The 12375-nt window shown below is 40.0% G+C and overlaps 1 protein-coding gene across 1 annotated transcript in view; it reads left to right on the plus strand.

The window, feature by feature from the left end:
- Positions 1-11858, plus strand: part of LOC126278144 (uncharacterized) — a 352141-nt gene extending 340283 nt beyond the window's left edge. Inside the window, exon 6 of the mRNA XM_049978035.1 lies at positions 8870-11858. Coding sequence (XP_049833992.1) covers positions 8870-8991 — 122 coding nt within the window. The 3' untranslated portion in view covers positions 8992-11858. The remainder of the gene's footprint in view (positions 1-8869) is intronic.
- Positions 11859-12375: the final 517 nt, after the last annotated feature.

A 12375-nucleotide genomic window follows, 5' to 3' on the forward strand; every position in this document is an offset into this window, starting at 1 on the left:
CCGCACCATGTTGAATAATGCTTTTCGTACAGCTACAGGACGTCGTGTTACGACGAAAAATGTGCGCAATAGGCTACAAGATGCGCAACTTCACTTCCGGCGCCCATCGCGAGGTCCAACTTTGCAACCACGACACCATGTAGCGCGGTACAGATGGGTCCAACAACATGCCGAATGGACCGCTCAGGATTGGCATCATGTACTCTCCACCGATGAGTGTCGCATATGCCTTCAACAAGGCAATCGTCGGAGACGTCTTTGGAGGCAACCCTGTCAGGCTGATCGCCTTTGACACACTGACCATCGATTGCAGTGACGTGGAGGTTCCCTGTTGTTTATGGGTGGCATTATGTGGGGCCGACATACGCCGCTGGTGGTTATGGAAGCCACCGTAACGGCTGTACGATACGTGAATGCCATCCTCCGACCGACAGTGTAACCATGTCGGCAGCATATTGGCGAGGCATTCGTCATCATGAACGACAGTTCGCGCCCCCACGTGCACATTTTGAGAATGATTTCATTCAAGATAACGACATCGCTCGAGTAGAGTAACCAGCATGTTCTCCAGATATGAACCCTATCGTACACGCCTGGGATGGACTGAAAAGGGCTGTTCATGGACAACGTGACCCACCAACCACACTGAGGGATCGTTGCCGTTTAGGAGTGGGACTATTTGCACCATCAGTGCCTTGTTGAATTTGTAGATAGTGTGCCTCGTCGAAAACAGGCATGCGTCAATGCAATGAGGACGTGCTACTGGGTATTAGAGGTACCGATGTGTACAGCAATTTGGACCACAACCTCTGAAGGTCTCGCTGTATGGTGGTACAACACGCTAAGAGACTGGAATAGAATAGAATAGAATAGAAGTGAGAACCGATAGAGGTACGCAAGATACCCTCCGCCACACATCGTCAGGTGGCTTTCGGAGTATGGATATAGATGTAGATACTTGTGGTTTTCATGAGCATTAAAAAGGGCGCAAATGTTGGTTATGTTGATCTCTGTTACAGTTTTCTGTACAGGTTCCGGAACTCTCGGAACAGCAGTGATGCAAAACTTTTTTTGATGATTGTATAATGGTAAGACAGAGATTTCGGTACCAGGTTTTAAACTGTAAGACATTTCAGGGGCAGATGTGGACTCTGAAAAAAATTTATTGGTTATGAACTGCAGATTAAAACTGAGGAAACTGCAAACATGCACTATTTTTTAGAGACGGGACCTGGATGAACTGAAAGATCCAGGGACTGTAGAGAGTTTCAGAGAGATCGTAAGTGGACGGTTCACAATAACAGGGGAAAGGAACTCAGCAGAAGAAGGATGTGTAGAGAGATGAAATAGTGAAGGCGGCAGAGGATCAAGTAAGTAAAATGATGAGGGCTAGTGGAAATCCTTCGGTAACACAGGAGGTACTGAATTTAATTGATGAAAGTAAAAAATATAAAAATGCAGTAAACGAAGAAGGCGAAAGAGAATACAAACGTCTAAAAATGAGATCGACAGGAAGTGCTAAATGGTTACGCAGGAATGGATAGAGGACAAATTTAAGGACGTAGAAGCACAAAGCACTAGGGGTAAGATAAATCCTACCTACAAGGAAACTAAGTAAAGCTTCGGAGAAAAGAGAGGCACCTATATGAATATCAAGAGATAAGATCGAAAACCAGTTCTAAGCAAAGGAGGGAAAGCAGAATTGACGGAGTATGTAGAGGACCTATACAAGAGTGATGTGGTTGAGGGCAACATTAGGAAAATGGAAGAGGACGTAGATAAGATCAGAAGGGATACAGGATTCTGAGTGAAGAATTTGACAAAGCACTGAAAGACTTAAGTCGAAATAAGGCCCCGAGAGTAGACAACATTCCGTTAGAGCTGCTCATAGCCTTAGGAGAGCCAGCCATGACAAAACTCTTCCAACTGGTGAGCAAGATGTATGACACAGGAGAAATACCCTCAGACTTCCAATTCCAAAGAAAACAGGTTTCAACAGGTGTGAAAATTACCGAACTATCAGTTTAATATGTCACGGCTGCAAAATACAAACACAAATTCTTTACAGACGAATGGAAAAATTTGCAGAAGCTGACCGCGGGGAAGATCGGTTTGAGTTCAGGAGAAACGTAGCAACACGCGAGATAATACTGAGCCTACGACTTCTCATGAAAGACAGCTAGAGGAAGGACAAACCTATGTTTGTGGCATTTGTAGACTTACAGAGAGCTTTTAACACTTTGGACTCAAATACTCCCTTTCAAATTCTGAATGTGGCAGAGGTAAATACAGTGGGCAAAAGGCGAAATGTACTCGGGATTAGATTGGTAGATCACGTAACTCAGTAGTGATTAAAACTGGGAGGAGGAGAAATTAGTGGGACAACCTGGCAAAAAAGAAAGGGATCGGTTAGGAGGTCACATTTCAAAGCATCAAGGGATCACCAAGTTAGGAAGGCGCGGGGGGTAAAAATCGTAGAGGAGGACCAATAGAGGATACAGTAAACAGATTCAGAAGGATGTAGGTTGCAGTAGTTACGCGGAAATGAAGATGCTCCCAGAGGACAGAGTAGCGTGGAAAGTTGCATAAAACCAGTCTTTAGACTGAAGACCACAAACTACAACCAGTAGTACATCTAGCTCAATGGTTGTGCATAGAGACCTAAAAAGAATAGATACAAAGGTCGAGCTATGCCTCTTAAGCCTCACATTTCCACAGTCAGTTCTATGCGGTCTTGGATGTGGTATAGGGAGTGATGCAACTGACAGTGGATGACTGAAAACGAGTGAATTGGAGTGATTAATAACTCTACACCCGATGGCAGTGCGATGGAGGGCTTAGGTGTGCAAAATACCTGAAGAACTTTGCAATGAAGGACAAAATATTGGTACCTAGGAATTGGTAGCTTATTACCTATAAGGTCTTTATTCATGTTAACTGTGTTTTCCCTTATTGCGTTTAAGAAGACGATAATGTTCAAGGATATGAACACATTTTACAACATTGTGTTTGGCATAGAGTAGAGAAACAGATCTGAAAAGTCGGTTATTGTTTTCAGCAAGACAGTACACCCCATTCAAAAGCAGCATCTGAGAGATAATAGTTGTATTATTGCTTAAATGGATTAGCCTGGCCTATTTTCCGACCTGAATCCAAGAAACATGTCTGGGACGTGTTAGAGTGCCGAATTCCCCCCAGATCATAGCATGCAGCATTTTTACCTTCTCTGGTCATAGTGGTGGAACTCATAAACGGACTGACGGTAATACGTCTTTGCTTCGCTGCCAAGACACTTGCTGCGCTCCAAGTTCATCAACCCATTATAAAGGTTTCTTGTGGGTGGTAAAAAACTTCCATACTTATTTTGGTTTCGTTCAAAACATAACCTAGCCCTATAGCAGTGTGTTCCTGATAACTACTTCATTTACGTAGTACACTCTTCCAATTGGGCTGTGAATATGTTGCTTGTATTCTATTTGATGATTGCTCGCATACATAGGTTTTTTTTTTTTTTTTTTTTTTTTTTTTTTTTTTTTTTTTGGCTCGGGGAGCGCACCAAACAGGTTAGGGAAGGATGAGGAAGGAAGTCAACCGTGCCCTTTTAACGTTACCCTCCAGGTATTTGCCTGAACCGACTTACGAAAATCACGAAAATCTAAATCAGGATGGCCGGACGGAGAGGTTTGAACCGTCGTCCTCCCGAATGCAAGTCCAGTGTTTCGTGTAAAATAGAAGCTAGTTTCCTGTGGCCACTTGTTCCTGTTTTCTAAAACCCGTGTGAATTGCTGTAGTAAATGTGCTGTACGTTGTTCATGCTCTACTTAACTTTTGTTCGTATCCGCTTTTCGCACTTTCACGTACCTAATGAAGAACGCTCTTTTAGCAGTTTTTGACAAACTGATATTTAGTTTTATTACATCTTCTCATGGAATGAGTATATAATTCTTCTCTTAATGGTGTTACATCTCGCCAGAGATTCCTTTGTGGTTTTAAAGATAGAATACGGAATTATTGTAGCAGATATAATTACGCCGCAAAAATTTCTACATCGATGTGCGTAATTGTACATGTGATGGTGTGGTACAGTGTGAATTCACTTCCACAATTCTAAATGCTACAGCATTTAGTAAGGTCTAGTTTACAGAATAAACTACTGCATTCGAGATCTAGACTATGATACTCTGTGTTTTTTGCTTTTAAATTCGCATTGAGGTGGGAGAATCGTTTTAGTACGCATGCATTGATTTCTGCTAAAATATATTGTTTCTAACAACGGGTAATAACGTGTAAACACATTTGCGTAACTGTTATTGAGTTTTTGTAATTTAGTCACTATGACTATGACTATAATGCATGCTCAGTAGCGAGGAGAAGGTAACACTACTCAAAGCTGAAATACTTTCTCATTCGGTGGCAGTATGTTACGACAATCAAAGTAACAATACGTAATCATTCTGCAACAAGATGTAATAAAGTTGAATACCAGTTCTGTTAAAAACATGGAGTTTTCCATTAAATGCGAGAAAGTACGAAAAACAAATGGGAACTAAAATAAAGTGGAATACGAACAACACATTTAAATCGAGCAATCCACACACGGTTTCGTAAGCAGGAACAAATGTAAATGCGCATACGGAACACAACATATGAAACCAGCTTCTGTTTTATATGAAACAAAAACAAATATGGAATCATTTACTCCTCACAATATTATGCATGCATGCAGAAACAAATCTGCGTACCAGCGTTGTATTCACAATGTGGTTCAAAGAGAGCACTTATTAAAAGAAGTAATCAGGAACACAACGCGATGAAACCAGCTTCTGTATCATGCATTGTCAGATGATTTTAAAATTTTAACATGTGCCATGGTGCTATTATTTCCACTGGGTAGTGGACACACATTCGAAATTCCAACATTGCGTTTTACAATTACATTATTTCACAGCAAAAAAGGTGATAATACGTCATTTACAAGATTTTATATGAATGAACCGCTGCCGCGAAAAGTTAATCTTAGCTTCCTAAGGACACTTCCTTAATACATTACTTTGCAAGGTCACAAAAACCTCTTGGTTTCCAGACAAGCAATTTGTTACTAGATTACGAGGCCAAACATGAAGTAAAAATGAAAAAATATATTTGGAATAAAAAGTATCGACGTTCACTTCATATTTTCTGTATTGAAAGTTCACTGCCAGGCATCTTGGAGAGCTGTTGTTCTGTTTCCGTATCGTGACACATGCCTTGCATGTCTTATATGTTGTGGCCGTTATTGTCTATGGTGTACAAATATCTGCGATTATTATATGAAGCACGACTGTACGTAATATTTTTTTTACTTAATTACTGTTTGAAATGGCAAAATACAGTGATTGGGTGAAGACCTTATTTACGTTTAAATATCCAGTTAACATAGTTCAACGGAAGATAAATGTAAGCCTAACAGGGGGAGCAATTCACTGAAAAAGCATGCGAGTTGTGCAGACTTTAACATTATTAAAAACGAACTAAATAATGATTTTAGCATTAAAGATTTAGAAATTGTGTGCTACTTTACCAAAAATTCATGTACGTATCCCATCTCTGTCAATAAGTTTAAGATTATATGACAGCAAAGACAGAGATAGTAGTGTCTGTCACATGTACCAATTCTGTGACAACTGTCAAAGTGCGATATGTTTGAAAACTTCAACACCTAAAAAGTTGGTGAATTAAGGCAACAGTAGATTCTTCTATGAAATAAAATGTGTTGATCTAGGAAAGGAAGGCCGCAATTTTGTTTTGTGCAATAACAAATATGCCACCTCCATCTACCTGATGCACAACGCTAGACAGTCATCTTGTAAAATCCATGCAGACCGAATGTAATGGCAATTTGTCAGCGGCAACCTAAAAGGCAGTTCTATTCAGCAGAGACTTTCAGACACAAGATCATGACCCTTTGCCTTATACTGAGCTATGTCTTTATTGTGAGAGTACATGGATGAAAAGGGGACACATCCCTTTACGTGCTGTTTCACCAGACGTAAGTGTTGATGATGGAGAAGTTTAGGAATTCCGGGTGATTCTTTTCCTTGTTCAGTGATTCTTTTCCTTGTTCATTGTTTCTGACAATTACTCACAAGTTTTTCCAATCACACCTTAGAATCCTGCCACTTTTTATATTTTCCCCTAAACACTTCTATGACAACTGTTTATTCTGCTTTTGTATGTTAGTTTTCTAAATACTTTTATTACTTCGTGAATACACCTTGTTCTTATTATCGCACAAATAACTGAAATTCTTTTGGTTGATCTATTGCCTAGCGTTCGAAATAAAAGTCAAATACCAGTCGTTTTAGGATTCCGTATCTCAATCAGTAAAAACGGAACGCTTACGGGATCCGTTTGTTGTCTGTTCATTTATTAAGGCTCCTTATTCTCAGGAATGGGTAGGGGTATCAAGTTGAAATTTATGTAAAATACTAAGATGTACGGTCCCTTGTGGATGTCAAAAATTTATTATTCTAAATCCACCCAATCAAAAGAAACGGCCGTTTATTTAAGATATTTTGATACTTGCAAACTCACTCCTCAAAACGTGCGGATGAACCATGATCTAGAGTGTGAGTCTTAGTCCCACTTGTCTGCGATATTTCTTTTTACTTCTTACGTGTTTTGTGGGCTCCCATAAATTCCATCGTTATTTCGTAATATTCAACCATCCATAATTTATTGTGGCCAATTTTTCTTATGAATCAGCTTTCTATTATTCCTGATTGATCTACATTATAGTCTCATTCTAGAAAGTCACATGAATATAGACATTCTAGCTTCACGACTGTACCGTAATCGATTAATTTTATATTTTTAGTGAGGCATTTTTTATTGTGAACATCAGGCATAATAGACACAGATTGTTGACTGAGTGCTAATGTGAAGCTTGTTTCTTGTCCTTCTGAGGAAGACGTGTTTAAATCCGTTGCAACCACGATAAAGGTTAACTGAAAACCACTATATATGGCAACTGTTTGGCTGCCTAATACACTTGCTGTCTTGTGACAGCTGTTGTAGTGCAGCGATGTTCAATATATATTATATATATATTTAATTACATGACATGCTTTTCCCTTTTATGCGTCCTTTCTTCGGTAATTTCCAATAATGTTTGCCTATCGAAGCCGCGGGCCCTAGACGATAGATATCGAACGTGAGACTCTAAATCTATCACACGACCGTGGTGGCGGGTGTTATGAGCATGTTTATAGTGATCACTACAGCAATGACAAAAGAAGAGCGTTACTAAAATACCTGTAACTACAAAGGAAACGACATACCTCACACATCGTTGACTTTGTCGTCATGAAAAAGTCCATTTGATGTGTATGCTACGGGAAGCATTCCGTTTTTGACGTAACGTGGGTGGATTCTGCCAATGTCAGCCCAAAATATGGGTAGAGTATCACATGCTCCAACTTTTCCTTGCAAACGAAAATTGTGGAAATACAGATGCTGGAACAAGTAGAGTTGGTATCTTCTCCTGGACGCCCTTCTCTCTAAGTGGAAGATTTCACTGATTTCAGCAGTCGGTCGATGTTACACGTGTGTACACTGTGGTAACCAGAAGACACGAACGCTGCAGACTGGTTGGCGAACTCTTGGTTGAATCCTTTTACTTTCAGTGTCTTGTAGGGCTGGAAGCCGTCTGGAATCACTTTGCTACCGGATAGTTTAAAGTGCTTTATGAAACCGACTAGAGTTGCCTTGCTTCTGGAGAACACTCTTACGACAAAGCACTTCCGGGACTCTCGTTCTGTATCACCGAATACCCAGATATCTTTCATTTCAATCTTTACCGATAGTCCCCTCAGGTTTTCCCTTCTTGCTATGTACGATGCCTCCACTTCAACATCTTTATTTGCACCTTTGTCACTATTACATGAAATTTCCGCACACGGTACTGGTAGGTATGTCAGCTTCGGAAGCTGTTGCAGGCACCACGTGGTCGCTAATCAAGCAAAATACAAGAATTATGCTGGTCTGAATCAATAATTTGGAATAGTTAAACCATCTATTCTTCCTTACAGTCGTTCGTTTACCACAGTTTCTGCAATGAAATTGCAACAGTATTTCTCTATAAGACCTCTTCTTAAGAATTTTTATAGCCTCCGCCCGACCGCAGTCTACACTTTCCCTCCTTTAGTTATCCGGTATTAGTTCATATTTCCGACAAAAATTTAAACAATTTTCTACATAGCAGAATCATGGAATTAGACTCTTCCACGTGGGGCAATCGGCAGAAGAAACGTTTGCAAGAGCAGACAGACATCCCATTCACATCACTTTCCCTAGCAGCTTACAAGCAATTTATCATAACGCCCACCACCACAGTCGCGTCATCGATTTAGAATCGCACGTTAGATACCTATCGTTTGCAGCCCTCGGATTCGATAGGCAAACATTCTTGGAAATTATCCTTTCTTCTATAGCTGCCTTTTCCGAAACATTTGACTGGGTGATCGTCCCAAGATATTTAAATTTTATAACCTTCTGTATTTGCGCAATACCCATTTTTAAATAATTTCGGTGCATTTTTTTTATGCTGTGAAAGATTTGGTTTTCTCTTCAGAACTCTTTAAACTGCTCCTACTGGCTGTTTCTTTTCAGGATTAATTTGATTCACAGCAGATGCCATATTTTGAGAAACTATAACAAAGTTATCTGCAAATGCGAGACAGTTTCTTCCAATTTTTTTCCTCTTCTGAACAGTGTTGATGAAATCTTGTATTCAGTCTTTATTTTATTGCACATTGGCTCTATACGAAAAAAGTGTGTGTCAGATTTAAAACGTCTTACAAATCGCCATGCGGTGATGTGTCTGTTGCAGTAACATCTGGATGCGCCGGAAGATACTCGGCGCAAGGCTTTTGTTTCCTGCGCGGTCGGGGGTCGACGTCCTGGTTTCTGGCGCTGGCGACGCTGCCGCTGCTGCTCACCCCGGCGAGGTAGCCTCGGCCTGCAGTATGTGTGCGGAGCGCACGGCGCAACGTCTCGAAACTTCGCAACGTGCGAATGTGCCGAGACACAGGTGGACTAGAAAACCGCCATCCTGCGAGATATCCCGATGAAAGACTCTACGCATCTGTTAATACACAATGAATACTTTCTGTACAAAAATAAGTGTGATAACTGCTCCACCACAAATAATTAGAGCAAACATGAAGGTCACAACTATGGTATTCCGGTAGAATATGCTACTTACATATGTGACTCGTCGCTAATTCCTGTATAGCTGACATGTATCTGAAATGAAGGTATTAAATTGTACTCATGTTTTATCTCTGAGGCTATCCACGAACAAATCCGACGAGAAATCGAGTCCACATGGATAAAATTTTGTTAATTGACTCATAACCTACAATTTTTGTTTGAATATTAGAAATTAAGTTAATTTTCATTTGGTCAATCACTAGAAACGTCAGCCACAATTCTGTGTTTCTTGTACAGAAAGAAATTTAACTCTGAATAAAGGAATGTGAGATTCTTTTTCCCATCCATCTCATGTGGCTACAGCTACGAGAGAAGCCTCTCAGCCTCAAACGCTACAGCAAGTATAGTCTTCGGAAGTTTGCTTATACCATTTTCGGAAGTTTGCTTATACCATGAACGCTTTATCACGAGTCTGTGTGAATATCGTGAAGAATATCAACTCACTGTCACCACTTCACTGCCGGGAAATATTTAGAGCTGTATTTACTGACCAGAACTGGGTTAGATTGCTAATGATCACACATTTTTCAGATACAAGACACTGCCTACTAATTTTCACTCCACATTTACCTACAAGCGGAAATTGTGATTTATGCAGTAACTTTTCGTTGGCCCCACCACATCTCCACTCCTTGTTACGGTGTCAATAGCTTTGTATTAATGTCAGACCCGATAAAGTCAATAATAATTATGGACGTGACCGACTATTTGTGACGAGAATCTAATGAAGTAGTAGCGGAATCTAGCCATGGATATATCGCTTTGTTTTTACGAGAGACGCTATGTTTCTTTGCAGTATACCTTCTTGTTAAAGACAGTGCTGCACTTGCATAATTATAACGACCTACCGGAGCAATTTGCTTTATTCCTTGCTAATAAAATTAGTTCAGTTGTCCTTTTGCAGAATTCGTTACACGAAAATGTGAAACAGCAAGTTATTTAATTTCGTCTCACTTTGAAAAGAAACCGTAATAGCTACATACTCCGTTACAATACGCAGTCTGTGAGAATCTGCAGCCGTAGATGTCATTCTCTTTTATTGTGTTTTAAGACCTCTCATCGGACCGCGTATTTATCTTTTCGTCTGATATAGCGTACTCCATGTGACTACTTTCTTGACTACTGCTCACGATATTGAAACACAGAAGTCTGGCGTATGGTTCTTTACAAGGAAAGACTTTGCGAAATGCGTGCGATGCTTTTGATCGCCTTGACAAATGGGTATCTGTGAAAGTAATAATGATCAAAGTGCTCGGAGGACGTTCCTCTACACTTCTTCGTTGCTTAGCTGGCGATGAAATGAGACGGACTATTACAGATTTGAGGTCGTGAGCCCAACCAGGTGCTGTAGTATTTGACAAGAGGTATATGTGACGAATTGCCAAAATATGAAGTTAATTCTGCTGCGTAGGTGAGAAACTTGGCTAATGAATCACTATATATTGTCCTACAAGTTCTGTAGCTTATAAAGATAGCTAGTCATGAAAGCCGCTACATCACCACTGTGACAACCAGGAGCCAGAAGCATGTCATACATGCCTGCTAATGGCTTCGCCGATAGGCAGTAGCTGCAACTGATGGCAAACTCTCGTCCTTGCGGAAGAAATTTCACATAGCCCCTTCGGTAGGGAATAACATCGCACAGATATTTAGAGCAGTATTCCATTCAAGAGAATCTTCTTTATATCTCCCATCTAATTAGCAGTGTTATATTGAGCACAGCGAGACGAGTGGAAGAATGTAGATGTTTGGTAAACTCCCAAGATGAATCGTGTACTTAGATGAACTTGTACGAAGCGTGACTTCGTTTTCACTGAATGTCTCAGGAATTTATCCTGGTGCACTGACTTCACGGGACTCTGAGAGTTTAGGAAGACTGAGAAACTCTGCACCTGTTTTAACCATACAGAAAAGGGTTGACTGGTTGATTTGGCAGGTGTCTTTCACCAGAAAGGCTTTATAGAGTTGCTTATCAAGTAGTCTGTGGTGATTTCCTCCAGTTAAAGAAAATAACGGTACCTACCCTTGTTGGAAGACGGCACTTTACAGGTGCACACGCTGAAAACTGCAACTGACTTTGGTGTGAAGAAGGTTCAGAAGTTATTAAGCATTGCACGTGTGTTGTTAAGCGCTACGCTGCTAATGTAACTCTGATAACCTGCACGATGAACTTGCATACCTTGTAGGTATATTGTACCTGTAGAAAGAACAACGATATTCCATCGTTCTAGACCCGCTTTCTATTAAGTGACCATCACGAGACAACCACTAACTAGTGCATTATCCACCATGTCAGATCCACTAGGAATAGTCTAATGAAGGGTGTGTGGAAAAGAGCAGCAGTGAACTACTTCAGCGGTACTTAAATGTCGCTTCAGTGTGCGAGTAATTACGTAATAGAGCGATGGAGACCATAGATTTTCTTTTACCCTTTCAGGATTACATCTTCAGGGAAAACGTGACGTTTAGAAAGAGAGGCAGAGAATATACAATAGCAACAGCCTACCAACTAATAATTATTGAGAGTCCTCTGTATCGCAGTGTCATGGATTATAAGATAAAGTACAAGAAGAAAATAAGAGTAATGTAAACGATATTTTTTAAAGTACTACACACACACATATATATATATATATATATATATATATATATATATATATATATATATATATATATATGTGTGTGTGTGTGTGTGTGTGTGTGTGTGTGTGTGTGTGTAAATGTGTGTGTGTGTGTGTGTAATCATGTACAAAGTACATCCGATGAATGTATTTCTGGTACTTGACAGTAGAACTAAGAATATTGTCACATGAAGTGGTAGGTGGAACGGGTAGACACAGAAATCCAACCTCAGTAATAGATACGTTCTAATGCTTGATGTAAGGCGAAGAAGGAAAAGAGTAATAAAATTAATTATACCAGAATTCTTTAATAACACTGCAGAAATACCGGCAGTATTTTGTTGAAGAATATGGGCCATTATTTCACATGAATAATTTCAATAAAATAAACTCCATGTCAAATTCGCCATACTGTATTTTACGTCTCGTATATGCTATCTTACGAGGTGATGAGCAATGGTAAATAGGAGAGCATCTTGTACTGAGACGCTGCACTTGCAGA

Source organism: Schistocerca gregaria, chromosome 6 (genome assembly GCF_023897955.1).
Source record: "Schistocerca gregaria isolate iqSchGreg1 chromosome 6, iqSchGreg1.2, whole genome shotgun sequence".
Lineage (NCBI taxonomy): Eukaryota > Metazoa > Arthropoda > Insecta > Orthoptera > Acrididae > Schistocerca > Schistocerca gregaria.